This window comes from Zonotrichia albicollis, chromosome 23, assembly GCF_047830755.1.
Source record: "Zonotrichia albicollis isolate bZonAlb1 chromosome 23, bZonAlb1.hap1, whole genome shotgun sequence".
NCBI classification, from domain to species: Eukaryota; Metazoa; Chordata; class Aves; order Passeriformes; family Passerellidae; genus Zonotrichia; species Zonotrichia albicollis.
The window spans coordinates 3,441,214-3,468,101 of NC_133841.1; the positions used below are offsets into that span (position 1 = coordinate 3,441,214).

At 55.3% G+C, this 26,888-nt stretch overlaps 5 protein-coding genes across 5 annotated transcripts; 4 read left to right on the forward strand and 1 right to left on the reverse strand.

Annotated features, from left to right (window-relative positions):
• Nucleotides 1-11: 11 nt before the first annotated feature.
• RUNDC1 (RUN domain containing 1) lies at nt 12-4,089 on the forward strand. Its single transcript, XM_074557389.1, has 5 exons — nt 12-416; nt 920-1,078; nt 1,547-1,745; nt 2,005-2,094; nt 2,613-4,089. The coding sequence occupies exons 1-5, from the start codon at nt 87-89 to the stop codon at nt 3,476-3,478; spliced, it is 1,644 nt and encodes a 547-aa protein (XP_074413490.1). The 5' UTR covers nt 12-86; the 3' UTR covers nt 3,479-4,089.
• A 443-nt stretch (nt 4,090-4,532) lies between these two features.
• RPL27 (ribosomal protein L27) lies at nt 4,533-6,553 on the forward strand. The gene is made up of 5 exons (XM_005494352.3): nt 4,533-4,683; nt 4,783-4,865; nt 4,999-5,168; nt 5,669-5,779; nt 6,463-6,553. Exons 2-5 carry the CDS (start codon nt 4,785-4,787, stop codon nt 6,509-6,511), a joined length of 411 nt encoding a protein of 136 aa, XP_005494409.1. The 5' UTR covers nt 4,533-4,683; nt 4,783-4,784; the 3' UTR covers nt 6,512-6,553.
• A 773-nt stretch (nt 6,554-7,326) lies between these two features.
• Nucleotides 7,327-10,339, forward strand: IFI35 (interferon induced protein 35). The gene is made up of 9 exons (XM_074557392.1): nt 7,327-7,482; nt 7,558-7,632; nt 7,856-8,011; nt 8,348-8,455; nt 8,749-8,893; nt 9,094-9,224; nt 9,366-9,555; nt 9,822-9,928; nt 10,040-10,339. Exons 1-9 carry the CDS (start codon nt 7,468-7,470, stop codon nt 10,232-10,234), a joined length of 1,122 nt encoding a protein of 373 aa, XP_074413493.1. The 5' UTR covers nt 7,327-7,467; the 3' UTR covers nt 10,235-10,339.
• Nucleotides 10,340-10,461: 122 nt separating this feature from the next.
• LOC102063741 (uncharacterized) lies at nt 10,462-18,614 on the forward strand. Its single transcript, XM_026797652.2, has 5 exons — nt 10,462-10,830; nt 11,648-11,751; nt 12,631-15,495; nt 15,830-16,038; nt 16,475-18,614. The coding sequence occupies exons 1-5, from the start codon at nt 10,653-10,655 to the stop codon at nt 16,542-16,544; spliced, it is 3,426 nt and encodes a 1,141-aa protein (XP_026653453.2). The 5' UTR covers nt 10,462-10,652; the 3' UTR covers nt 16,545-18,614.
• Nucleotides 17,358-25,940, reverse strand: VAT1 (vesicle amine transport 1). The gene is made up of 6 exons (XM_074557391.1): nt 25,528-25,940; nt 24,172-24,379; nt 23,682-23,852; nt 23,504-23,593; nt 22,353-22,594; nt 17,358-21,379 (listed from the first exon to the last, which is right to left on the reverse strand). The coding sequence occupies exons 1-6, from the start codon at nt 25,855-25,857 to the stop codon at nt 21,278-21,280; spliced, it is 1,143 nt and encodes a 380-aa protein (XP_074413492.1). The 5' UTR covers nt 25,858-25,940; the 3' UTR covers nt 17,358-21,277.
• Between the last annotated feature and the right edge of the window lie 948 nt (nt 25,941-26,888).

The window sequence follows — 26,888 nt, forward strand, 5'->3', positions numbered from 1 at the left end:
GACCGCGAGGGGGCGCGCTGGCCCCGCCCGCTCCCGCCCCTCAGCGCCAACATGGCGGCGGCGTCGCGGCGCCGGTAGCGGCGGCTATGGAGGGAGAGAGCGGCTCGCTGGGCCCCGGCGAGCGCTGGGCGCCGGTGGGCGCCGTGTCAGCGGAGGAGGACGAGGATGAGGAGGACGAAGAAGCGGCGGCTACCGGGGGAGATTCGGCGGAGTCGGTGCCGCAGCTGCGGGCCGAGCGGCGGCGGCTGCACGGGGCGCTGCTGGCGCTCGCCTCGCACTTCGCTCAGGTGCAGTTCCGCCTGCGGCAGGTGGCCCGGGCCGGCCCGGCCGAGCAGCAGCGCCTGCTCCGCGACCTCGAGGACTTCGCCTTCCGCGGCTGCCCCGCGCCGCTGCCCCACGGGCTCGGCGCCGCTCCGGTGAGTGGAGCCTTTGCCGGTCATGGCTCCGGGGTCGGTGTGTGGGTTTAACCCCGCCTGAAGCGCATTAGGGTGGCTGCGGTCCCGCGATGCTCGGGTTTGCACGGGGCTCGCAGGCTCCTGGGGACTCGCAGGCAGCTCGCAGGGATGTGCCTCGGAGCCCTGAGCGGTGTGTCACCGCTCCACGCCCTGGTACCGCACGGCTGACTCACAGCATCTGTGATATGTACGTGTTATTTGGCCTCTTTCTTCCTGGATCCTGGCCTTGTGGGACACGACGTGGGTGCAGGCGGTCTGGAGAGGTGCTTCCCCTCCTTTATTAAATGAGATGATGTATCTGGTACCTCTGCTTGGTGCTCACGTTTCTCTCTCAGACTGGTTTGCAGTGCTGACTTGTGAAGTACGTGAGCTGCAGGAGATACTGCTCACATCATAATCCTGTTCTCTGTGCCTTGGCTATGACAGTAAGCTTTCAATTTTATTTACTGTTAACTTTTTCCCAGGGTGAGCGAGAGAAGCAGGAGCAAATTGAGGTTCAGAAGGAGAAGCAGAGAGAGCTGATCCTGCAGCTCAAGACACAGCTGGATGACCTTGAGACCTTTGCTTACCAAGAGGGCAGCTATGATTCCCTGCCGCAGTCTGTGGTTATGGAAAGACAACGGGTAAGGCTCAAAAATCCTCCTGCTGTATTTCCCAGCCTTTCTGAGTGTCTTACCTACTGCAGGCAATCATCAGTCTGTATTTCTCACCAGCAGCTATAATAGAGTGTCAGGAGTTTGTCTACATGTGTGAACCTGTCATGTGTCTTTTGCAGTTATTTCTGTGCAGTAAAGGTGTCCTGTTTCTGAGGGAATCTCTGGGAAAGGAGTTATTTTTTCCTGAAGAATTTGAAGTTGTTTTAAAACCAGTGCTGCCCCTCCTTGTTCTGTGCAATCCCTCCAAAGTGCAAGTTTCCTCCAGCCCAGCACTCTGTGCCTCTATGTTAAACATGAATCATTACCCTGCAGAGCTGGATCAACTTCTCCCCTCTCGCTGATGTAAAAATTTATTTGATATAACAAATTATTTGAGAAAGCTCCCAGGCAGCAGTGCCACGTGGTGAAATCCCACTGCTCACTTGTGTTTTGCAGATGATTATAAATGAGTTGATAAAGAAGCTGGACATGGACTTGAGTGAAGATTTTGCAAAGCTCTCTCCAGAGGAGCTGCGGCAGAGGGTGGATGCTGCCATAGCACAGATTGTGAATCCAGCCAGGGTGAAGGAGCAGCTGGTGGAGCAGCTGAAAACCCAGATAAGGGACTTGGAAATGTTCATCAACTTCATTCAGGGTCAGTGATGAGTTTTTGAATGAGCAGACTGAATTCCTTTGTAATTCCCTGACGTAGTCATGAGGAGGAGAGTCACAGATGTCAGGAGATGCAGGAACAGCTTCTGGGTCACAGGAAAGTGACATCTCTCTAAACTGACAGTGAGGAAAAGTATTGATAGAGTGACAAAGGAGATTTAGAGGGGTCTGAGGAATGTTGACTTGGGAAATGCAGCTGAAATTCACAAATGTGAAATAACGATGTAAAATCCTTTTTGTAGATGAAGTTGGAAGCTCTGGCAAGGCAGAAGATGCCCACTGTGACTGTGGAGGCTCCTACAAACCCAGCACCCGGCCTCCTGGGAACAGAGGTGGGCACTGCTGGGCTCAGCACTGTCAGCAAAGCTCCAGCTCCTCCCAGGAGCTTGGATGAGCACAAAGCAGTCACTGTCTGCTTTTCCCTGGCAGCTGGTTTCTGTGCTTTGGCACTCCCTCTGCTGAAGGCCTGTGTCCTTTTCCTTTACCCTCCTTCCATGGGATCCTCAGAGTAGTCACAGAGCCTGAGCAAGTGGCATGGAGGGTGGGCTCAGTCCTCAGTGGGGTCAGGAAGAGACTGCAGATACTTGGTGCAAAACACACTGTAATTTGTGCTCTTCAGGCTCTGAGCTCTGTGAGCTGGGGGGATCCAGTGTTCTTTAGAATTTGAGACCTCCCTACTTATCCTTTGAACCTGCTGGCAATACAATAATGTAGCATGAGGCATCTGCAGCTACTCAGAATGCTAGCCTGAAGAGATTTTCAGATATTAGCACTCCTTTTGTGTGTATGAGCATGCAGAGTTGTTGACTCCCTAATGAGATTATGTTTTTCTCTTTTCTACCCTGGTCAGTGAACCCAGAAGATGCCCGAAGGATGCAAGAGACGGGCCTGCAGCTCATGCGCCGCGTGCTGGCCGTGCTGCAGATCTTTGCTGTCAGCCAGTTTGGCTGTGCCACGGGGCAGATCCCTCGCACCCTCTGGCAGAAGGACCGGGACAAGCACGACTTCTCCCCCTTAATAGAGAAACTGGAGCTGTCGGTGGAGCGGGTGAGGCAGCTAGCCCTGAAACACCAGCAGGCAGAGCACGTTATCTGCTCCTCCGAGCTGCAGGACGTTCCCCTGGGCGGCAGAGACGAGCTGACCCTGGCTGTGCGCAGGGAGCTCACCCTGGCCCTGCGGGACCTGCTGGCCCACGGGCTCTACGCCTCCTCCCCAGGCATGAGCCTGGTGCTGGCCCCCATCGCCTGCTTGATTCCCGCCTTCACCCCCTCCCCGCAGACCATGCACCCCTGGGAACTCTTTGTCAAGTACTACAAGGCCAAGAACGGACGAGCCTTTGTGGAATCCCCGGCTCGCAAGCTGTCCCTGTCCTTCGCCCTGCCCGTGACGGGGGCAGTGGTGGCCACCCCCAAGCAGAGCCTGCTGGCAGCCATCCACACGGTGCTCGCGGAGCACGGCCCCTTCAAGCGCAGCGCGGACTCGGAGCTGAAGGCGCTGGTGTGCATGGCGCTCAATGAGCAGCGCCTGGTCTCGTGGCTCAACCTCATCTGCAAGTCTGGGGCTCTGGTTGAGTCTCACTACCAGCCCTGGAGCTACATGGCCAGCACCGGCTTCGAAAGCGCCCTCACCCTCCTCAGCCGCCTGAGCAACCTGAAGTTCAACCTCCCGGTTGACCTGGCTGTTCGGCAGCTGAAAAACATCAAAGATGCGTTTTGATGTGTTTTTATTGCCGTTCATCCGTTTTTCCACTAGTAGGCAGCTGTTGGGCTCAAGAAGCCTGGCTTTTGTAAGACCAAGTTTGTCTCTTTGGTGTTTGCTTTTAGAGAAATCTTAGGGTCTCGTGTTGTTGGCAGTGTGTTGTCTGCTGGAGGCCGCAGGCTGGGCAGCAGCGCCTCACCCTGCCCACTCCCTGCTGCTCTGGGGCCAAACTGCCCTGCCCAGTGGCCAGGGACAGTTCAGGGGTGGGGGACAGAGGCCTGGCCACGGGGACTGCCCGTGGGATGTGCAGTGAGCTCCTTTGTGGTTGTTTCTCGCAGTCTCTGCTCTCTACACTTTGCACACACAGGATCCCTCATGGAGGAGGGAGCAGGCAGGGTTTGAGGCACCTTGGGGGCTGTCTGAGCTCCCCCGTAGGAGAAGATGAGTGCCGGGCCAGAGGTGCCCGCGGGCTCCTCCAGCGGCCCTGCACTCTGTGTCCCTCGGGCTGCCGGGGCGCTTTGTCCAACGGACCCAGCTCCTTGTTCCGGGCTTTTGTGGGGCACCAGCGCCGCCCGCTGTCCCGCGGGGTAAATTAAACACCGCTGATACTACCTGTGGGCCGAGCTCAACGCTGTCCCGTGTGCTCTGTCCGTTACCGGGGCTGGGAGGGGGCGGGCGAGGCGGACACCGGCGCCGCCGTGCCCGGGGAGGGGGCGGCTGAGGCGGACACTGGCACCGCCGGGGCGCGGGCGGCTGAGGCGGACACGGCACCGCTGTGCTCGGGGGGACGGGAGAAGCGGACACGGCACCGCCGGGGCGCGGGCGGCTGAGGCGGACACGGCATCGCTGTGCGCAGGGGGACGGGAGAAGCGGACACGGCACCGCCGGGGTGGGGATGGCTGAGGCGGACACGGCATCACTGTGCGCAAGGGGACGGGATAAGCGGACACCGGCACCGCCGTGCCGAGGGTTACTGAGGCGGACATGGCATCGCTGTGCGTGGAGAGACGGGGGAAGCGGACACGGCACCGCTGTGCCCGGGGGTACGGGGGAAGCGGACACGGCACCGCCGTGCCGGGGGTTACTGAGGCGGACACGGCCCCGCCGCTCGGTACCGGCAGCAGCTCCCGGCGGCGCGGCGGAAGTGACGTAGGTGTCCGGGTAAAAGCCGGGCGCTGCCTTCCCTTTGCCTTCCGGCCCAGCGCCATCGCAGCGGAGCCTCGGTGAGAGCGGGCGGGCGCGGCATCCGCCGCCATCCGCGGGGGTGGCGGCCGGGGCGAGGGTGGCGGGCTCGGGCTGACTGCCGGCTGCTGTCTCCGCAGAGATGGGGAAGTTCATGAAGCCGGGGAAGGTGGTGCTGGTGCTGGCCGGCCGCTACTCGGGGCGTAAGGCCGTCATCGTGAAGGTGAGCGCGGGGCTGGGCCGGCGGGGCCGGGGCGAGCGGGAGACCGGGGGGCGGCACGGGCGCGGGTCCTGCGGGGCCCACGGGGCCGCGGCTCCTCGGTGCGATCGCCGCCACCGCGGCCTGTATCTTTCAGAACATCGACGATGGCACCTCGGACCGGCCGTACAGTCACGCCTTGGTGGCCGGCATCGATCGCTACCCGCGTAAGGTGACTGCTGCCATGGGCAAGAAAAAGATCGCTAAAAGGTCCAAGATCAAGTCCTTCGTGAAGGTTTACAACTACAACCACCTGATGCCCACCCGGTGAGTGCTGCTACCGGCTGCTTTCGTGGTTCTTGCGTTTTCTACTGAGCACTGAGAGTCACCAAGGCTGTTAATGCTGTGGCTGAATGAATGTGAGGCTCAGGCTCTGCAAAAATGGAGCTGAGATCTGAGGCTGAGTGGAAATATTAATGAACTTCTGGGGTGACACAGCTGGCTCTTATTTCAGCCTCACTGATCTTCCCTTTGCTCAGGGGATGTTAGAGACAGCTTTGAGGGTATAGAGCTGGCAGAGCCATTTCTTGTTGCGCCTCAGAGCTCTCAGAGCAGCTCCCAGGCACCACATGGAGCAGAGCTGCATATCCCTCAGAAAGGGTATGGCTCCTTTATAGGCTGAACTGAGACTGCTTTGGTGGTTTGGTGACTCCTGAGCTGAGGAGACTGTAGGAGCTGTAACTCCTTGTCTGGACATTGGAGTGTGCTTGGTTTTCAGCCCTGTGCCAGGTACCATGCCTCTTTTGAACTGTTTTGCTCTCTGCCAGGTATTCTGTGGACATTCCCCTGGACAAAACAGTGGTCAACAAGGACGTGTTCAGGGATCCCGCTCTGAAACGCAAAGCAAGGCGTGAAGCCAAGGTGAAATTTGAGGAGAGGTGAGTTGGGAGTTCATCTCCTCAGTGTTGTTTGTGCTGTTACAGGTGTGAGGGGTCAGTGTTGCTGTGCTGCAGTCTGTGCTTTTCCAGGTTGGCACTGCCACCCTGGCTTCTTTGCAGGAGTGTTTGTTGAGTGTGTTTTTCTCACCTGTGTGTGTGTGTGCACCATCATGCCAGCACCTGTGGGCCCTTTCAGGTGCCACAGGATGATCTGACAAGGTGCTGCCAGTTCATCCTCTCTGTTATCACTGTGCTGGGTGGGCCAGAGCAGTGCTGATGCTTTGCTGTGGTTTCTGCTCTTTTTTGATGGGTTTCTGTTCAGAAGCTCCTTCAGAGGAAGGAGCTGTGTGGCCTCAGTGGCACACAGTGTCTCAGGCTGTCCTCCAAGGGCATCTCCCCCTGCCACAGGAGGTGTCCAGCAGGATGGCCGTGTCCTGTGCTTGTACCTATTGAGGTGGAAACTGCCACAGTGCAGGTGTTTTTAAATTTGGAGCCTGGCACTTGCTTCCCTTTTGGTATTTCAATATTTAAAGTGGGTTTATTTGTATCCCAGGCCGTAAGACCAGGAGAATTACCTCTGGGTGAATTGGGTGCTACATTCTGTCTGTCTGGGACAGCTCAGGTGCAGGTTTGGTGCTGTTACCTGCTCGTACACATCCTTTAACCCATGTCTTCTCTTTCAGGTACAAAACTGGCAAGAATAAGTGGTTCTTCCAGAAGCTGCGATTCTAAAGGTGTAACGAGGTTGCATCAATAAATGTTTATTAAAAATCATGCCTTTTTTTGTTATTTAACAAACAGTGGCCTTTGTGGTGTGGTCATGCTTGCTCTGTGTCTCTAAGAGCTGGGGAAGCCATTGCAGTCCAGAGGAGCAGGGTCTGGGTCAAGTTTTAAATCCAAGAGTGGGGATTTAAAACCTGTTTATATTTGGTAGCTGGTCCATTCAGAGTAGTTTATTTCTGTATTTAGTAACTGGTCCATTTGGAAGAGTTTATATTTACTAGCTGGTCCATTCAGAAGATTTTATTTCCACATTTCATACCTGGTTCATTTGGAAGAGTTTATTTCTATGTTTAGTAACTGGTCCATTAGGAAGAATTTATGCCTATATTTACTAGGTGATCCATTCAAAACAGTTTATTTCTATATTTAGTAGCTGGTCTGTTTGAAAGTCTATATTTAGTAGCTGGTCTGTTCAGAATAGTTTATTCCTATATTTTCTAGCTGGTCTGTTTGAAAGAGTTTATATTTAGTAGCTGGTCTGTTTGGAAGAGTTAATTTCTATATTTACTAGCTGGTCCGTTTGGAAGAGGTTATACTTAGTAGCTGGTCCGTTTGGAAGAGTTAATTTCTATATTTACTAGCTGGTCCGTTTGGAAGAGTTAATTTCTATATTTACTAGCTGGTCCGTTTGGAAGAGTTAATTTCTATATTTACTAGCTGGTCCGTTCCTGGCAGGCCCGGTGGGTGCTCGGAAGATGAACCGGGCGGGGCGGGGATGGAGGAAGAGGAGGAGGTGATGAGGTGCTGGGCGGGCCCCGCGGCCGGGGCTGCGCTCGGAGGGGCCGGGGCGGGGCGAGTTGGCGAAATCGAAAGCGAAAGGCGAGAACGGGTCCCCGGTAGCACGGAGGGAGTAGGAGAGCGGTCCCGGTGGGCAGGGCAGGGCTCCCCGCGGGACCGGACCGGGGATGGATTCGGATGAGGTGAGGAAGAGCCGAGCCACGGGGAGAGGCGGGCGGGGGGCGGCGCAGCGCGGCTGAGACCCCTCCTGTCTTTAGGAATCCTTTGTCCGGCTGCAGGACGAGAGCCTGCAGAGCCCCGAGCAGCTCCGGCAGGAGATCGAGCGCTGCAAGGTGGGTCCGGCTGCTCCGAGAAGGGTTGGGCGGCCGCGTCCCAGCTGTGCGGGGTCCGCCCTGGCCAGGAGCTCGGGCGTTCTCTGGGAATCAGAGGCGGCAGAGAGGAGCAATCCCCTGGAGGGGAGAGCTTGTTCCGGGGCACAGCCTGTGCCGGGGCTGCCTGGCTGGTGGGGGGATGCAGTGTCGTCAGGGTGTTGCTGTCTGATGGTGCTTCTCACAGGAGCTTTACAGTGCTCTGGAGAAAGAATGTGCAAAGCTACAATCGGCCAAGGAAGCTGCAGAGCAAAGGACACAGGAGCTGAAGAAAGAAGAAGAACTTCATAAAGTTTTAGAGCAACAGCTGTCTTTAAATGGAGATGAAGAAAGAACACACCAGGTCAGTGTTCAGTGGATGGCCTAGGTTTGGAAGGGTGCCAGGGGCTGCAGGGTGCAGGTCACTGCTCCGAGATCACTTGCCTGGGGTCTGCTGGAGTTTCATGGGGAACACAAGGCCTGTGCTGAGAAGTGAGGCAGTGCTGCAGCGAGGGGAGGGCTGTCCTCAAAGGAGAGGAGCCAGGACAGAGCTGCAGGCAGTCAAGAGCAGAATAGGCTGGAGCTGTGTGCCCAGGAACAGTGCTGTGCTCAGAACAGAAATGTGCTGCAGCCCTTTGTGTCCTGGTGTTCCCTACTTCCCATTCTGTCCTTACTTCCTTCTTTCCCTCCTTCCTTCTAGATTTTTACAATAAGGGAGGAGAACAACAGGCTGAGGCTGGAGAAGCAAGTTCTAAACAATAAACTGGCAGAATTGAAGAAGAGGGTCTTCTGGAATGATCCTGTGCAGGTAACAGAGTGTGTGTGGGCACTTGGTTCTGCTGGCAAGGGCGCAAGCCTGGCTGGAGAAGCTGCAGGTGAATGCAGCTGGGCACTGTGATGACTGGAACAGCTCCTCTGCCAGGGCCAGGAGCTCTGGTCATGCTTTGGGATTCCAGGCACAGCCAGACACTAGGAGAGACTCTGCTGAGGTTCTCCAGCAGTTTATTTGTGCCATGAGCTTATTTCTACTCCATGGATTGGCAGGGACGTGCCCTGTGCAGGGTCCAGTCTCCTCCATGTGCTGTCTCTGCTTGTACCTAGATACTGTCTGCCCTGCCAGAAAAGAAAATGATCTTTAAGGGACTCCCAGCAAACAAGGAGGACATGAACAAGCTGATGCTCATCCCACTGATCCGCTGCCCTCTGCCAGGGGGCTCAGCTCTCATCACCTTTGAGGAGGCAGAGGGTAAGTGTGAGAGGAGCACTGCTCTGGCCAGGTGTCCTCGGTCATTTTGGAGCCTGCCCTGTGTCCCCTCCCTGTGCCAGAGTTTGGTGCTCCCTCTCTCCCTGCCTTGTGTGGGGCTGTGCCCCCTCCCCAGCACCTTTGCTGTCCTGGAAAGTGCTGGGCAGTCACTCCCCTGTGCTGGGGGCTCTCCCTGCCCGCAGTGGCCCAGAGGATCATAGAGATGAAGGAGCACACGGTGGAGCTGAGCTGTGGGCAGCTGGAGGAGCTCGACCAGTGCAGAGTGAAAGTGCAGGCAGTGCCCATGGACATCCTGCTGCCATCTGCCCTGGAGGTAGGGCCCGTGGGTCCCCATGCCATGGGGGTGCCCTGGACACACTGCTTCCCCTGTCTGAGCCTGCCTTGACCAGGGCACTGCTCCCCTGAGCTCTGGGCCAGTCCTGCCCTGGCATTGACTGGCCGGTGCCACCCACAGATCAGGCTGACACAGAGCAGCAGGAGCATCCTTGTGTCTGACCTGCCCAGCCTGAGCATCTCCAAGGAGGCACTGCTGGACAAGCTGGAGCTCTTCTTCAGCAAGACAAAGAATGGGGGCAGCGAGGTGGAGAGCAGAAATTTCCTGGAGGACTCTCAGCAGGTGGTGCTGACCTTCACACGGGATGGAGGTGCGTGGGGTGTGCTGAGCCTGGGTGGCTGGCAAGGGTGGAGCAGCCCAGCCTGCTCTGGGGGGAAATCTGAGAGCAGAGGAAGCTGTCTTTGAGGAGCAGGGAAGATACAGTGAGCCCCAGGCTGTCCTGCCTCCCCCAAAACTGTGCTGGTGCGGGTGAGCTGAGCAGTGAGCTTGGCAGTGTCAGCCTTGGTGCCTATGCCAGGGACAGAACCTCCCCTGGAGCTGACCTGGGCAGCTCAGGGCTTTCCTCTCCATATGCAGTGGCAGAGCCGCTAATTGAAAGAGGACATATCCAGGTGCCCATTGGGAAAGGGAAATACAAAATCAAAATATCACCATACATGAGTGGAGACATCTCTAACCTGCAGGTAAGGGCATGAACCCCGTGCAAGCAGCACCTCCGAGCCTGTGTGGAGGCAGCACAGCTGGGGGGGCTCCTGAAGCCCCTCTGCCCTGCACTCACCCCCTGCTCTGCCCAGCTCCAGCCCTCCCGCTGCCCCAGGACCGTCCTGCTCCTGGGCATCCCCGATGTGATGAGCGTGGAGTCCATGAGAGACGCCCTGGAGATCCACTTCCAGAAGGCCAGCCGCGGCGGCGGCGAGGTGGATGCGCTCGCCTACGTCCCAGCGGGGCGGACAGGGGTGGCCGTGTTCGTGGACGACACTGCGGGCTAGTCCCGGCCAGATACGGGCTGGTCCTGGCTCAGCCCGAGGCTGAGGAGCTCCGTGCGTCCGTTGGCCCGCGGGCACGGGAGAAATTAAAAGTGTCTGTTGGAAGCACCCACCGTGTCTGTTGTGTTGGGGCCGGGCCGGGCGTTGCCTGCAGGGCCGGGGCGAGGCTGAACCCCCTCCCTGGCCGTGCTCTGAGGGGCCGGGGGAAACTGAACCCTTCCCCGCCGTGCTGTGAGGGGCCGCGGCGAAGCTGAGCCCTGAGGGGCCGGGCCGCGCCTCCCGCGGGCCCAGGGCGGAGCGGCTCCGCTTTCGCTTTCGTTTCCTCGCGGCGGCGGGGTCGGGGCGGCGGCCGGAGCGGTGGGAGCGGGCGGCGAGGCCGTGCCGGTGCGGCGGGGCCCGGGCAGCCGCCGCCGCCGCGGGCATGGCGGGCCGCACGGTGCGGGTGCAGGGCTTCCCCGCCGAGCTGCCCCCCGACAGGGCGGCCGACAAGCTGACCATTCACTTCCTGCGCTCCCGCAACGGCGGCGGCGACATCGCCAACGTCCGGGTGCTGCCCGGCTCTCTGCCCTGCGCCCTCATCACCTTCGAGGCGCCGGAAGGTAACGCCCGCGGGACCCTCGGGGGCCGGGCCTGGCCTGGCCTGGCCCACCTTCCCCAGCCCCTCTGTGCCCTGTCCCACCTTCCCCAGCCCCTCTGTGCTCTGTCCCACGATCCCCACCCCTTCTCTTCCCTGTCCCACCATCCCCAGCCCCTCTGTGTCGCAGACATTTTTTCATAGAAATCCTTTCTTTCACATTTGTCCATCTTCTGGGAAGCAGAGCCCCAGAAGAAGAATGTAAACAATTGTTATCAGCTGCTGTGAAATGTAGCAGGTGCCCCTGTGATTGGCTCATCTTCCTTGTGTACCATTAAAGGCCAATCACAGGAGCAGCTCAGGGACAGATTCCCTGCACACAGAACTTTGTTATTCATTTCTTTCTATTCTATTCTTAGCGTAGCAGCTCTCTGCAACTTCTCTTCTTTTTCTTTTTAGTATAGTTATAATGTATTATATATCTTATATAAATAAATCAAGCCTTTCAATCAAGAAACAAGATTCTCGTCCTTCTCTCACCCCAGTGACCGTCTAAGGCCACTGCAATACCTCTGTGCCCCGTCCCACCATCCCCACCCCTTCTCTTCCCTGTCCCACCATCCCCACCCTTCTCTGCCCTGTCCCACCATCCCCAGCCCCTCTGTGCCCTGCCCCACCATCCCCAGCCCTGACATTGCCTCACCCACTCTCCCCTGTCCACCATCCTCTGTCCTGCCCCTGTCTCACTGTCCCCAGCCCTACCATCCCCTGTCCCACTGTCCCCCACCCCTCTGCTGTCCCTTGGCTGGGCTGACAGAGGTCTGGGTGGCTTTTCCCACCAGTGGCCCAGAGGATCCTGCAGGTGAAGAACCACGTGCTGGCAATTGGGAAGACACAGTACCCGCTGGAGGTGACGCCCCACGCTTCAGAGCTGAGCCCCAATGAGGTACTGAGGGGATGTGGCAGCCCCAGCTGCTCCCACACAGACTCTGTGCCTGGCAAACAGCTTGAGAAGGGAGACCTCACTCTCTCCTTTCATCTTTAATTACACTTAAATCCGTCCTCATTCATATTCAAATGAAGATTTTTTCCCCTGTATTAACAGCACAGGGACAGGCAGGCAGGCTGTGCTCTCAGTCATCTGGCATTTGTGCCTGTCAATTGGAGGGTAGTCAGGCTGGAAGAGAACAGGCACTTTTCCCCAGTCCATCTGGTGCCACACAGGGATCCTGTTAATGCCTCTGCCGTGTCATCAGCTGGTTCACAGTGTATTGAAAAAAGCTTAGCATACAGACATGCTGGTGTCTGGGGAGCACTGGAGAGTTCTTGCCTCTTCCTCCAATCTCAAGAGACCGTGGCTGTAGCCATGTCTCATGTTTTCATATCTGAGTCCCCAAAACAGGGGCATGGAAATTAGCTTGGCCTTGCAGACCTTTTTGCAAATCTGTGGTGCCAAAACTGCTTGAAGATCTGGAGATGAAGCTCTGCAAAGGCAAGAGAGCAACTGCATTTCAGATGCAGAAACAATAGTGGATTTCTTGAGTTTGGGCTTTTTGAAGAGCTCCCAGTGTGTAGAAATGTGGCCCTGTCTCTGTGCAATTTCCCCCTCTGATTCCTTGGTTGCAGAAAGCTTTTGACAAGTGCACAAGGTCAAGGGGTTGCTTTTGGTCCTGTCTGTGTCAGGGTCCATCTCTTGAAAGCAGGATGCTGAGGGAGAGAGGTGGAAGAGTGTGTCACAGTAATTCAGGGGCCACTTGCCTTCTGTGCCTCTGAAAGGGGCTGGTTTTGGTCCTTGCTCTCTCACTCCCTTGCTGTCTACTTGCAGATCTTCATACACGTGAGCATGACAATTGACTATGGCAAGCTGCCCACGGGCAAAACCCTCCTGAAGGACTTGCACAAAGAGTACAGCAATGTACACTTCAGCTTCGACTCCAAGAACATGCAGTGCATAGTGCAGGGCCCATTCACTGAGCTGCAGACCTTCAGCAGAGACCTTCTCAGCAGCCTGAACCTCAAGAACCAAGCCAGTGGCCAGATCCTCCTGCCAGCTCCCAGCTGTGGGGCCAAGGAGATGGGAATGCCTGATCAGCAGCAAGTGCCCGACTCCACTGAGCCAGCACAAGAGGCAGCAAAGCTTCCAGATTGTGACCAGGTGCAGGAAATGGCAGCTAAAGAACCATCACCTCAGAGCCCAGTGGGTGAGGAAGCTGTGGAACTTTTGGGGAAGCTGGAGGACTTTTCCCTCGCCGTGGACTCGGACATTTACTTGTACATGCAGAGGTTCTGTGCTGCTGAGTACCGGGGTGTGCTGCAGCAGCACCACGTGGATGTGGTGGATGTCAGTGGCGATGGCATTGCTGTGTTGTACCTCCAGCCATCTGGAGGAGTGTCTGGGGACACAGAGGCCTTGAGGCAGGCCCAGCTGGCCCTGCAGCAGCTCTACCAGCAGCTGGAGGCGAGCCTGCGCAAGGAGAAGATCGCTAAGAAAGGGCTGGGGATGGACAGCCAGGCACTCAGGGCTCTGACACGTGAGCTGCAGGAGCTCTATCCTCAGCTGCTCTGCCATGAGGATGTGAAGCAGCTTTATCTCGTTGGAAGCCTGGTTGATGTGTGCAAGGCCAAGCAGTTCCTTGAGGATTCTGTCACCAGGAGAAGTGCTGCACGCACGGTTGACACGCTGAGCAGCTCCCAGCCCTCTGGCACCACAGAGGCTGCACCACTGCTGGGCAAACCTCCTGTGCATCCTTCAGCCACAAGGCTTAGCCCAAGCAAGCAGGAGCAGAAAGGTGAGTTCAAGCTAGCTGCCAGCTTCAGCACCCTGAAAGCTGACAGGTCTCAGGCTGGCCAGGACCTCTTGGTGAGTCAGGACTCTCCAGCAGTGGCACAGGTGAAGCTTTCTGGGAAACATTCATCAGAGACAGATGTTCCTGGTCAGAGTGACCCAAGGGCACTGAGCCAGCAGTATCAGTCTCCCACCCCTATGAGAGATAAAGTTGTGGGGTTGGCACAGTCTCCCACCCCTATGGCAGATAAAGTTCTGGGGTCACCTGCAGAACCTCAGCAGAATGACCCCACAGAAAGGGACCATGTGGAAGGAGGTGCCAGACTCACAGGAGAAAAGGTGCTGATGCCTATTGCAGGCAAAGAAAACAGCACTTTTCAGCATGCTGAGGACTCTAAAGGCTCAGGTCCCTTTGGGTACCACTCCCTTGCTGGCATCTACAGCAGCTGTGATGTGACATGGACCCCTTTTGCTTTAGGCTGCAAACCCTCAGCATCCAGCCCTGTGCTGAGACGGTCCAACAGCTTCTCCCTGTCGAGGTCAAAGGAAAGCAGCAACTCTGGAGACATCAGCAGGGTGAGTGAGGAGATAAGCCTGGACACTCTGCAGTGGTTTTACCTGAAAGATGTGTGCCATGCTGCTATTGATGAGCTGTGCAGGGCTGGAGGGGTGCACATCTCGGAGCGCCACGCCGGCGACTGCACGGTGCTGATGCTGCAGGCAGAGGACAGGAGAAGGCTGCTCCAGGTGAAATGGAAGGTGGAAGATCTCGTGCAGAAGTGCCCTGACTTGGTGTGTCAGAGTGTGAGCTACTCAGAGCTTGCTGTCAGTGGGCCAGATGACAGTGACCTGAGCGAACTGTGCAGCCTCTTGCGAGGAAAATCCTTCCAGGTTGGACTCAGCAAAGACAAGTACAAGCTCTACCTTGCCTGCCCCAAGGAGATGCTGCCAGGAGTGAGTGAGGCCTTCCACATGTTTTCCTCCAGGAGGCTCTGTGCCATGAAGTCTTCATCCCTGTCTCCTGGATCAGAGAGTACAGGGAAATTGAGTGTCCAGCCAAGCAGAAGCCAGGGCCCAGTGCTGGATGTGGCCCTTCCTGGCGGCCTGAGTTCCCCACAGCACCTGAACATCATCAATAAAATGGACTCTCCACACATGCTCAGGGCTTCCTGGCTGCCAGAGGCTGAGGAAAAGGGATCCCCCAGTCCTTGGAGGTACCAGCAGGCTTGGGGGCAGGAGGAGGGCAGGGGCTGTGTTGATTCTGGGGCTGGCAGACGAGGAAGCAGCCTTCTGAGCCTTGGCACGGGGGATAAGCAAAGCCCTCCTGGCCTGAGGGAGTTCCAGGAACAGCGCAAGACAAAACTGACCCTGGGGGAGCCCGACAGCCCCCGGCTGAAACAAGTCTTGCCAGACAGGTTCCAGTTTGCAAGAGACAAGAGCAGAGGAGGCCACAATGAAGCAATGGGACAGCAGCACTGCCCAGTCCCTGCAGCTGATGAAACTCCTCACTCTATGCCCACCTGGCTACCCAGGGCTGTGGCTGCTGAGCCACCACCAGCTGTGGCCCAGCAGGCACCTGCAGCAGAGCCCACAGATCAGGGAAGGGCCCAGCTCCCAGGGGGCAGGAGCAACGAGCAGGAGGAGCCTGAGCTCCCATCACAGCAGAGAAGAGAGCCCAGCCTTGGCCAGGAAAGCAGCACCATCCCTCTGGAGCAGTGTGATATTTGCCAGGGCTCAGGGGTGACCTGCCAGGGCTCCTGTGGTCACGCCTTGTGCAGGACATGTTTTGCAGCAGACAGTTTCCTGGGGACACTGAAGATCTCCTCCCTGTCTCAGAGCTTGCCTGGATTCTATCCGGACTCAACATTTCAGCTTGCTTACAACATCCCTGATGGAGTGCAGGGGGTAGGTACCACACAGAGCTTCCCCATCCCACTGCAGCCCACACAGGGAGGGCTGTCAGGGTGGCTGGGTGGGAAAAGAGCAGCCACAGCTCCCTGCCTCACAGAAAAATCAGCAGAGGTATTAACCTGTGAAAGGCAAAAAGCTCCACAGCAGGTTTTGGAGCAGCTTGCTGCTTCTCAAGAGCATGTGGGACCTCTGGTTTTAGTTGACAGTGACTATCAGCCCATGGGGATCGTGGTCATGAGTGTAGTTTTCAAGCTAGACAACCCTTAGAAATCCCCTCAGAGCCAAAGCATTCCAGCCATTGTTTAAAATGTGTTATTCCTGTTCCAAGGTTGGGGACCCTCGCCCAGGACACCCTTACAAAGGGGGGAATTTTTGTGCCTTCCTGCCTGAAAACACAGAAGGGGTGAAGATAGCAAAGCTGCTGAAGAGAGCGTTTGAATGTGGGCTGACATTCCAGATCAAGTCCTGCAATGGAGAGGAAAGAGTAACATGGGGTCCTATCCCCCACAAAACCTCCTGGGATGGAGGCAAAGCCAGGTATGGCCCAGCTCATCCTGAGCTTCTGGGTATGGCTGTGGGCTTTTTAGCAATGGGAGGAGGAGAACCAGGGGCTCCAGCTCAACAAATCCTGGCAGGGATGGCACAGTGGCAGAGTTGGTGCTGCCCTTTGCTTCAGCTTGCAGGGCAGCTGTGGCATGGCAGAGCAGCCCTGGCACTCTCCAGCTGGAGCAAATCCATCCCACATCCCTAAGTGTTGTGGAAACCCTGTAATTCCCCATGGACAGGAACTGTGGGCCCTGTTCACTTAGAGCCTGTGCTGGGTACAAGCTGTGCCTGCAGGCTGCAGGACATCCCAGGGGCAGCACTTCCCCTCTCAGCCCCTCTGAAAGGGTGAGGCAGAAATAAAGGGCTGCTTCCCACTGCGGTTTTGGCACAGCAGCAGGATTTACAGTGCTTCCTCTCTGCCCCACAGGAATGGCTACCCAGATGCCCAGTACCTCCATGAGGTTGGCACAGTCCTCAATAAACTGGGCCTTGTGTGATTCTCCCACAGCCTGTGGCTTCCCTTCACCTTCTTTTCCTGCTGAGAACTGCAGCTTCACAGAGACAGCTCAGGAAGAAGCAGGTGTTTGTTGAAAGAGCTCCTGCCTTCCCCACATGTAGCCAGAACTCTGCACTTGAGCAAAGAGCAGCACCTCTGTCCCTGCCCCATGCAGGCCTCAGTGCTTGCCAGAAACTCCAGCTCCTCTTGGATGCATGCCCTGAAATCACAGAGCTGATTGCAGCCTGAGTGAGCCCTGTTTGCCTTCCAGCAGCAGACACAAACGTGGGCAGGAGTCTACAGCTCATCCAGCCCCAGCTTCTGGAAGTCTCTTCCACCTCCTGGCACTACAGAGAGGTTCCAGCTCAGCTGCTGCCAGAGCTGGGGTTGAGATGAGCTGTTCTTAGTGTCAGCTTTCAGGCCAGCAGGTGACCTGGGGCTCTCTTGAGGAGAACATTAACAGCTTTCAGCAGCTGCCTCCTCCTCCCAGGGACAGTCTCCATGCTGACAAATAAACAGGAGTTATTCTCATGTTTGATGGTGGCTGTTCATGCCTTGTCTTACCCTCAGCACAGGCACCCACTTCAGTCCCACCTGGCTACTGCCACACCCAGACAGGAAATGCAGAGCCCAGGTAAAAGCTTCACAAACAAAAATCACCATGGCTGCCCTCAGGATGAGTGTCAGGGACAACACTCAAGCCAGCAGTTGTCCCTGAGAGCAGAGGCATCTCCTGCTGGGAACATTACACTTTGTCAACTGAATCTGCTGTGGGCAGAGGGTTCACCACCACAGAAAGCTGAGCAGCACTGTGGAAGGTTTTGTTATGCTTTAATTACCATTTGAAACACATAAGGCATATGGTAACGTTTGACAGAGGAGCAGTACACATTGTAGTCATGTAAACAGCAGTGGCACAGTTGTCTTCTGTCCAACTCGGTTACACAAAAAAAGCGAAATATATTTTTTAAACAAAAGATTTGCTATGTGTCTGTAGGATGAGCAGCACTCATATCACAAATCTGCAAATCAACACAATTCAGACAGTACAGACCAGACCATATGCTGCAAGAGGCTCACTCAGAGTCTAACACATTTCACATCATGCTCATGTACTACTTGCCAAAAACACTTTGCCAGCACGAGGGCTCAGCACACCAGAGGCTTCAGCAACTTGAGTGGTTTCACACCTATGATAGCAGCTGTCAGCAGGCCAGGAGCCTGCACCAGCTGAAGCCTCACACACACAGTGCTTCTTACTTCTCCCTGGTTAATCCATTCTAGTTCAATACAGGTGTCTGAAACAAATCCTAGAGCTGAACTCCTTCCCAGAGCACTGGGCAGGGCCACCTGTGCTCCCTTCCCCTCCTGCAGTCAGCTTGCAACACAAGTGAGCTTCAGAGAGTCCAAAATGTGGCAACTGCTGCCTGGTGACAGCAAAGGAGTTGCGTTCTGTCCAGGAGCAGCAGCAGCAGGCTGGGAGCCACCACAGCAATGACAGGAGAGGCACTGGCACCGAGCCCCCTGCAGCAGGCAGGGCTGGGGGTGCCTCCTCCACCCACCAACTCCTTACATTCCACCTGCACTCCTCATGGCACAACCTTTGAGTCAAGACAATCAGTAAAATAAACATTAAATTGCACTTCTGGAATGGCACACATGATTAAGTACAGCAATCTCCCAGTTCCTCAGTAGCACAACTTTGCCCTAAACAAGCAACACTGAATGGAATGATTTTTTATCCTAGGGTTTCATTTTGGTTTTTTTGCTTTGGTCCTTAGTACACAAACTGGCTGGTTAACTGGATTAAGACACTTGAAGTTGTTTTACACAGGTTTTATACTTAACTGGCCCATAAAAAAGAAAAGTAAAAAACCAAAACACAACCAACCACACCCACCTGGAGCAGAACTTTGAGCAGAGGATTGCAAGGTTACATTTAATCTTGGTCTTCCTGTAGAAAACACTGTTGCTACCAAGAGACACAAAATAGTGCTGACCTGGAACAGGCAGTGACTGCTTGGCATTCCTGCCTTGATAAGGGCTTCAGGAATTTCTGCTTAGAAAGACATGTGAGCCCAAAAAGAGCCAGGATTGTTTCTAAAGAGCCAAGGCTGGAGCAGCTGATAAAGCCTCACCCTGGAGCCAAACAGCTCTGCCCTGGGAAAGACAAGGGCTTTACAACAGATCTTATGGACTGGGGGGTACAGAAGCACCAGAAAGGCTGGAACACCTGGGGAGAGAACAGCTAACTCATGGAAAGTCCAACAACATCACCAGAGTTCACAAAACAGAGCTAACAAGAGTCAAAACAGTGTTTTGGCAATACTTTGAAAGGCCAGAATGGAAAAGGCCCCAGTGACTTCTTAGTCAGGTAGCAGAAGGCACCGAGATGCTGTTTGCTGTGGCACACAGGAGGCAGCAGGGCAGAGAGAGGGCTCTGTGAGAGCCCTGCCACACTGCCTGAGCCAAGGCCATCCATGTAAGGCACTGAGCACCAGACTGGCTCAGGAAAAAGCAGGGAGAGAGAGGATGTTGCTATCAAACACACCAGAACAGCTTCCCTTTTACAATCTGAAGATGTGCAGGGTTGTGTGCCTTTTGAGCATGCTGCCCTGGCATCAAGGTGAAGTCCAGTTTCTCAAAGGGACAGGTCCAGACTTTCCATTTCAGCAATTTAGACAGTCCTTCTGTTTTCACACCTGGTAAAGCAGCATTAGACAGTGTTGGATTCAGTCTAAATCAGCACAACAGGACAGGCTGAAAGAAGCAGCAAGATTCTGGATTCAGAAAGGTAAAAAGTTGTGCTTGAGAGTTCCATCAGCCTGTGTTTATGAAATTCAAGAGATGAACTGACAAGGATCTGTGAGAGGACTCCAGCACTCCTCTGAGGTTGTAGGGAACAGGATTGTTGCAATATTTAAAGTTAGGCAGGGGAAAACCCCTGGAAGCTGTGCCAGTGCATTTCTAAAGAACTCTGGACTGAGCCCAAATAGCTGAACCCCAAACTGCACTGGCAGAGTCCCACTGAGCAGGCTGAGGGAGAATTCAGAGGAACTCCAGCCCTGGGTGGTGATGGGGCTGTGTGCCCAGCCCTGTGCCCAGTGGGTACCTGCCCTCCTTGGGCCCTGGGCCCTCCCTGTGGGCTAGTTAAGCAGGATTCTAATCTCAAGGTTCTGCTTCTGAAGCACAAGCTCTTCCATGATGGGCAGCTCTTAGTGCCTTTAGGTTTACCGTTTCAAATCCAAAATGAAGCCCAAAAGCCCACAACACCTATGACCCGTGCCAAGTAAGCACTGACAGCACCAGAGTGGCCCAGAGCTGCAAGCAGGGTCCAGGACAGCATCACCCAGGGCTCAAGGTGGGCTCAAGGACTGCATCACCCAGGGCTCAAGGTGCTCACAGAGCTGGGTTTGGGTCTCTACACAGCTCTGTTTCCAACTACACACAAGTAAAGACAAATAGAAGAGGAAACAGTTCTGGTATAGGGAGGAGCATCCCAAGCAGCTCCTAAACCCTCAGAGCCAGAGCCCCAGGACAGATTCAGGGGGAGAAGAGCCAAGCCCTGCTGCAGCAGATGAGCTGGGAGACAATGGAAAACTGCTCAGAATGTGCAGGTAAAGAGGCACATTGACACACAGCTGGGCTTTTTGTCATCTCACCAGTGTGCCACAGGGAGAGCCAGCCCACAGGAGTGGCTCCTGAAAGTTCCTTCTCAAACTGCAACACCTCCTCAGTGCACAGGGCACTGCACAAAGCATTAGTAGGGGATGATTTTGTTTCCATCTCACTCAAGTCCAATTCAATACTGCAGCCCTTGGAAATACAAAGACAAGGGTGAAGCCCTAACAACACCAACTTGGAGCCCAACATAATAAAGCACAGAGCCAACATCAATTGTTCCAGTTGTTTGAGACACAGTTGAGTCCTTATGGTCTCTAAGAATCAGACACTGCTCAGATCTCTCTATACAATTTGGAAATAGAAAATGGACAGGATCAGGTTATCTAATTGAAACTTTTCTTCTGTAGTCAGACATAGCCCAGCCCAGCCTGTCAGGGGATTTACAGACTGCACAGAGAAGTGACTGCAAATGGAGTGTGATCTGCAATAGGCTCCAAATTGCCAGGATGGTCAAGGCAAAAACAACATGAGCTGTTAATATCTGGCTGTGTTAGTGGCCTACAAAAAGCAGAGGGAATAGAGCCAGGTTAGTGTGAACAGAAGAGAAACCCCTGCTTGAATTTAACTAGGCCAGCTGTGGTTTTCCTTTGGCTGTGGAGGAAACATCCTACATTTGGCCAATCCTCTGCTGAACAGACTTTCCCAAAGCTGAGAGTGCAAATGCTTCAGCAGGGCTCAGTTTCTGCAGAGACACTTGGCAGTTGTTACAGTACTTTGTGCCTTGACTTTACAGTGACAGGCTGTGCAGTTGTCAGTCACCAACTGCTTGGAAGCTTCAGCCTCACTGCCAGAGAAAAAGGAGGTTAGTCTGGAAATTCAGTGGAGAAACAAGTGGTTAGCAGTATGAAATAAACAGGCTTCAAAAGAGAGAGCAGGAGGCATGTCTGGCAAAGGGTCAGTCACAACAAGAGCATGCAAACCTCATCTGAATGATAACCATGATGTTCTTGTACTGGTGAAAGATGGGAGATACTGATCTGTCCATTTCCAGGTCCCAAAGAGATCAGGGAGTTAAACCATGAATTCATAATCTGCATTCATCTTTTCTCCTTAGTTCTCTGCTTTTTTAGATTCTTCCTTGGGTGCTTCAGGAACCAGGATGACTTTTCCAACATTCTTCTTTTCTTGCATCTGCTTCATAGCCTCTGCCACCTGGAGGCAAAAGGAGTCTGGTGAGACCCCCACCCACTGCAGAGAGCATTTGTGCCCCTCCTGGGCCCCTCAGCACCCCCAGAGCAGTCTGAGGCACAAGTGGGAGGCTTTCCTGGAGTTCAAGCATGTCCCAGGCATCCAGGTGCCTTGCACAGGTGTGTTTTGGACAGACCTGGGCAATTACCCCAGCAGGCCTACAGGAAACTATCAAGAATTCACACAGCCCAACTTAACACACACACACAAGGAGGCTCTGCTCACACAAATGTGGAAGGGCAGTGTGTGTCACTCTCCAAAGGGAGGAATCCAGCAACTGCTAGGAGGACAAAGCTTCTACCAGCTGCACAAAACAATACATGCACAGAATTGTATCATTTTTATCATTATTTTCAAGCACCTGGGCTAGGCCTGGAATCAAAGCTTTCCTTAAGCCTTTGCATCAGTTCTCAGGTATGAACACTGACTATTATCACTAATTTCTTTGCTCCCCTGCAGCAGCTCCTGCCCCAGCATTCCCAAGGGAAGAGCCTGGCTCTGCCTGGATACATCAATGCAATAACCCTGAGCAGAGCAGAGCTGCTGGAAAACCTGCTGCTCCCTTCATTCTGCTTCACTGCCTGGGCTCTTTTGCACTCTTGGAAGGGCAGCAACAACCTCCCCATCTGTCTGCTTAATTACAGGCTACAGAGCACTCAGGGCAAGCTGCAGTGTGATGTAGAACCAGCCCCTCCTGCTGCTGCTGCCCATGGAGCTCAGCTGAGCACCTGCCCTGCTCCCCAGGGACCCTGTCTGGCACTGCCCAGCCCTGTGCACTGCAGCACAACAGCCCAGCCACTTCACTCAGCCTTAATATTTTAAAAGGAATAAAACTCAGCCTCAGAATGTCTGAGAACAGATGGTTATTAGACATTTTCAACAGTTCAGCCCCCATGGACAAGGTGCTCTGTAAAACTGGATGTCAGCTCAAACTCACCTGATCAAAGGGCCACACAGAGTCTATTTTGGGCTTGATTTTGCCTTGGCTGTACAGGTTAACCAGCTTGGCCACAACACTCCTGAGAAGCTCAACCTCTTCATCCATATATCCAAGATGGTAGCCACACACAGCCTTGTTCTGGTGCAGGAGCTGCAAGGCAGTGATGCTGAACTGGTTCCACCAGGTTTTAGCCATAGCCATGAGGTTCTTCTTCTGCCCAGTGAGCAGGTTTGCTACCCCTGAAAAGAAGGAAAGCCACAGCTGAGCTGGAACACAACACAAGAGGCAAAGGGCACCTCATGGAACAGCTCAGACCAGGCACAGAGCTGAGAAATGACCACAGCAGAACCCGCCCAGTTGACCTTCAATATAAACAGGCACCTGCCTCAGCCTCTAGATAAGCATAATTTGGATTATCAGCACTCATGTGGCAAAAATGCACGTGAGAAATGCAGAAATGCAGAACAGCTCCTCTCTTTGGCCCCACTAAGGCAGCAGCAGTGCAGCTGGGAGGGCTGGCAGAGGTAAGAAAGGGTTACAAGTGCCACCCAGCCAGGCAGGCAGGACAGTTTTCCCCTTCTCCTCCAGCCCTGCTTCTCCAGGGGAATCACAAGCTGCAGTGGCTGGGACAACCAGAGCAGCACACTGCTGCAAGTGTCTGGAATCCCACTGGGGGCTGTGTGAGGGCTTTGTCTGTGGGACAAAATCACAGTGTTCCAGGGCTGGGGAATGGAGAGATAAGTATTCAGTAGCCTCAAACCTCATCTCCCACACATCCTCTGAAAGAAAAGCAAGGCTGTGCATTAAGTCAGCCTAGACAAAGCAGCTATGCCAGTATTCCTCCCTGAGGACATTCCAGCTTCCCCTGCAGGCATCAGCTTTTACTCCAAGAGAGAGAAGAGCCCTGCAGGCTCCTTTCACCACGGAGGGAAGAGCCTGGCAGGCTGTGAACACAGCTCTGGGGACACGGCACAAATCTCACTGCCCTCTGCCTCACCAAGCCAAAGCGTCCTAAAGACCTTAATTAAATAAAATAACTGCAACACAGTGAGGAATAATATCCCTGACAGCCATGCACCATTTCTGTGTGGATCCCATTCCACCCTCACACAGTCCCTGGGTTCTTTGGGCACTTTGCCCACACTCACCATAAGTGATGAGTTTGCCCATTGGCTTCAAGAGGTTAAAAGCTTTGGTTGTATCAGATCCTCCCAGAGGGTCCAGGACAATGTCAACACCTAGAGAAGGAATTGGAAGTAAATAAAAGCTTCTTTGCAAATTGAAAGAAATGCAAGAGAGCTGCACAAGTCCTCCACCACATCTCACCTTTGGGAGAGATTTTCCGGATCTCCTCTGCGTAATCCATGGTTCTGTAGTCAATGGGGTGAGCAACTCCACTCTCCTTGAGGGTCTCGTGCTTGGAGGCAGATGCTGTGCCAAAAATGGTGACATTTTCTACAGTCTTGCACAGCTGGATGGCAGCAGTTCCCACACCACCTGAAAATCAGCAGTAAGAAAGGTTTAGAAGCAAACAGCCCCAGTGTAAATTAAGAAAACCACATGTAAAAACTTAGTAAATTATCCCTGCCTGTATCAATCACACAGCACAGCAGCCTGGGGAATAGAGGCTCTGCCTGGGGCACACTGGGAGAGACTGACCCCAGCTGCTGGGGAATGGGGTCAGCACAAAGCCTGCATCTCTGCCAGCTGATATTTGATCAGCCCAGCCCCATTCTGATCATTTCCTCACACATGTCACTCAGAAGCTGCACAGTGAAACCAAGAGTCTCAGCAAGGTCTGGCAAGAATTATTTACCTGCAGCCATGTGGATGAGGACACTCTGGTTGGGCCTCAGGTTTCCAAAGTCAAACAGAATCATGTAGGCAGTGATGTAGTTCACAAGAAGAGCAGCAGCTTCCTCGAAGCTCATCCCCTCAGGCATTGGGAAGGTGTGACTGACCGGCACAGTCACCACTTCTTGCCAGAGCCCGGACCTGGCCAGGACCATTACCTTGTCCCCAACCTGAAATCAGAGGACAAGGCGGTCTGAAACAAGCCCCCAAAGCTGGCAGAAGCCATCAGCCCCTTGCCCTCGGTATGTCAGAGCTGCTGCATCCACACAGTTCTGTGTGCAGGGGCTGCAGCACCGCGGCACTCAGGCAGGAGAGCACAGCTGGTTTAACTCTCTCCTCCCTGGGAGGCTGCAGCACAGAACCTCCCACCACAGACCTGGGCACAATCCCAGAGAGCACAGACACCCCACGCTCTGGCTTTGTAGTGGCACCCAAACTGTGGTTGCCCAAACCAACCACTGGATCCATGGCAGATCCGCAACAACACGAGGGATGAGGACCATGTCCTGCCCCCCTTGCCCAAGCTGGGAGCAGAAGTCTAAACACGAAAAAATATTATTGCTGCTCCTTGCCATCATCCTGCCAAGAGGCAGGACCCTTAGGGAAACATTTGGTAGTATCAATCATGATAAATGCACCTTCAAACTTAAGAAAACCTCCGGAATCTAAGGCACACGGCCTCCTCCAGCTCCTCCCTGCCCGTTCTCCCTGGAGACCACAGGCACTCCAGGCTCTGGCTTTGTAGTGGTACCCAAGCCCAAATTGTGGTTGCTCAAACCAACCACTGGATCCAAGCTGGATCCCCCACAACACAAGAGGGACGAGGACCGTATCCTGCCCTCCTTGCCCAAGCTAAAAAATATTACTGCTGCTCCTTGCTGTCATCCTGCCAAGAGGCAGGACCCTTTGGGAATCGCTTAGTAGCATCAATCATGGAAAATACACCTCCAAACTTAGGAAAACCTCCCGAATCTGAGCCCCACGGCCTCCCCCGCTCCTCCCCGCCCGTTCTCCCGGAGCGGCAGGGCCGGCCCGGGGATGCTCGCCCGCCCTGCCCCTTTGTCCCTGGCCTTTGTCCGCCGCCCTGTCGCCTCCAAATCCCCGGCGGGTGGGATCGGTGGGGTCCCTGCCGGGGGCTCAGCGCTGCCGGGGCCCACCGGGACTCTCGGGGCTGCGGGCAGCGGGCCGGGGCCGCACCTCGGGGCGGTTCGGGGCCAGCGGGCCGGGGCGGGCTCGGCACCCCGGGGCAGTTCGGGGCCGGGGGGCCTGGGCCGCACCCCGGGGCAGCTCGGGGCCGGGGGGCCTGGGCCGCCCTCACCTGTCGGTCGCGGACGCCGTCGCCGAGGGCGCGCACGGTGCCGGCGCACTCCATGCCGGGGCACACGGGCGGCGGCGGCAGGCGGTCGTACAGGCCCTGCCGCGCCATCAGGTCGGCGAAGTTGAGCCCGCAGGCGCGGACGGTGACCGAGACCTCCCCGGGCCGCGGCTCCGCGTTGCGCCGCGCCTGCACCTTCACCTTGTCGTAGCCGCCGAAGCCGGTCAGCACCAGCGCCCGGTGCTCCGCCGGCGCCTCCCCGCCGCCCGCCGGCGGCTCGGGGCCGGGGGCCGGCTCAGGGGCGGCGGGGGCCGGGGCCGGCTCGGCGGACATGGCGGTGCGGAGCGGCGGGAGCGGCTGCGGAGCGGCGGCGGCGGCGGCGGGCGGGGAAGGGCCGGGGCGCGGCCGGGGGCGGAGCGGCTCGGGCGGGGCAGCAGCGAGCGGCGGCGGCGGCGGCGGGCGGGGCGGTGAGGCCGGCCAGCCCCCGGGCCCGCTCCCCCTGCCGCCCCAGCATCTTCTCCTCCACACCGCCCTTTTCCCTTTTATTTTCCTTTTTTAGTTTTTCCTTTTTTTTTTAAATTCCTTTCCCCCCCCCTTTTAAATTTTTTTTTTTATTTTTTAAATTTTTTTTTTCTAAATGATTCCTTCCGAGCAAACACCCTGCTGCCCGCACCGTTCCTGGGGGCATGGTTGGAATGGCAGCAGCTTTGCTGGAGCATCATTTCATCATTTCCCTGAGTTACTTTTCTAATTTATAGTGCGGAAATCCTGAGGCTTGCGGGGAGCTCTGCGGCAGGGAGGAGGCTCGGGTTGCGCAGAGGTCGGAGGGAGGAACTGAGCTCTAATCCTGCAGCTAAAGACAAATAAATCGCTGGATCCAGCCTCTCTTTCTGCCAGCAGATATCAGCCTCCTCCCTGAGCTCACTGCTCGGGTCCCTGTTCGGCTCCCAGAGAGCACTGTGTGAATATCAATGTGTGAATATCAATGTGTGAATATCAATGCGTGAACACTCCCATTTCCATCGGGAATCCCGATCCGGTGCCATTTTGTGTGTGCAGAGCACAACAGAATCCACACCTCTCTGATCTGAGCCCATCCCTAACAAACCACTGCAGGGTGACTGCTCAAGCCAGCAAATCAGAGAGGCCTCAAAGAGAAAAATATCCATCCCCAAAGAGAAAACACAAACCACCTAGAGCATAATCAGTGTGCTGGGAAATTTGTGTGTCATTCCCAAGCCAAGCAAAACCCTACACAGGGCACTGTCAGCACTGTGACAGCTCTGGCTGGCCCACGGATCAGCAAACCCTGGAGTGAAAAATGCCTATTTTATGATTGGCTTTCCACAAATATTAAAATGAAT

What these genes read in the sequence shown, in the direction of transcription:
- LOC102063741 (XM_026797652.2), top strand. Translation starts at nt 10,653, where the DNA reads ATGGCGGGCCGCACGGTGCGGGTGCAGGGCTTCCCCGCCGAGCTGCCC. An exon ending in CAGAGCTGAGCCCCAATGAG is followed by an intron (nt 11,752 to 12,630) that starts GTACTGAGGGGA and finishes GTCTACTTGCAG; the next exon opens with ATCTTCATACACGTGAGCAT. An exon ending in TGGGATGGAGGCAAAGCCAG is followed by an intron (nt 16,039 to 16,474) that starts GTATGGCCCAGC and finishes TCTGCCCCACAG; the next exon opens with GAATGGCTACCCAGATGCCC.
- RUNDC1 (XM_074557389.1), top strand. Translation starts at nt 87, where the DNA reads ATGGAGGGAGAGAGCGGCTCGCTGGGCCCCGGCGAGCGCTGGGCGCCG. An exon ending in TGGTTATGGAAAGACAACGG is followed by an intron (nt 1,079 to 1,546) that starts GTAAGGCTCAAA and finishes TGTGTTTTGCAG; the next exon opens with ATGATTATAAATGAGTTGAT. An exon ending in CCGGCCTCCTGGGAACAGAG is followed by an intron (nt 2,095 to 2,612) that starts GTGGGCACTGCT and finishes TACCCTGGTCAG; the next exon opens with TGAACCCAGAAGATGCCCGA.
- VAT1 (XM_074557391.1), bottom strand. Translation starts at nt 25,857, where the DNA reads ATGTCCGCCGAGCCGGCCCCGGCCCCCGCCGCCCCTGAGCCGGCCCCC. An exon ending in CCGGAAAATCTCTCCCAAAG is followed by an intron (nt 23,594 to 23,681) that starts GTGAGATGTGGT and finishes TTCCTTCTCTAG; the next exon opens with GTGTTGACATTGTCCTGGAC. An exon ending in CTGTGTGGCCCTTTGATCAG is followed by an intron (nt 21,380 to 22,352) that starts GTGAGTTTGAGC and finishes TTTTGCCTCCAG; the next exon opens with GTGGCAGAGGCTATGAAGCA.
- RPL27 (XM_005494352.3), top strand. Translation starts at nt 4,785, where the DNA reads ATGGGGAAGTTCATGAAGCCGGGGAAGGTGGTGCTGGTGCTGGCCGGC. An exon ending in AACCACCTGATGCCCACCCG is followed by an intron (nt 5,169 to 5,668) that starts GTGAGTGCTGCT and finishes GCTCTCTGCCAG; the next exon opens with GTATTCTGTGGACATTCCCC. An exon ending in AAGGTGAAATTTGAGGAGAG is followed by an intron (nt 5,780 to 6,462) that starts GTGAGTTGGGAG and finishes CTTCTCTTTCAG; the next exon opens with GTACAAAACTGGCAAGAATA.
- IFI35 (XM_074557392.1), top strand. An exon ending in TGCTGCCATCTGCCCTGGAG is followed by an intron (nt 9,225 to 9,365) that starts GTAGGGCCCGTG and finishes TGCCACCCACAG; the next exon opens with ATCAGGCTGACACAGAGCAG. An exon ending in GAGACATCTCTAACCTGCAG is followed by an intron (nt 9,929 to 10,039) that starts GTAAGGGCATGA and finishes TGCTCTGCCCAG; the next exon opens with CTCCAGCCCTCCCGCTGCCC.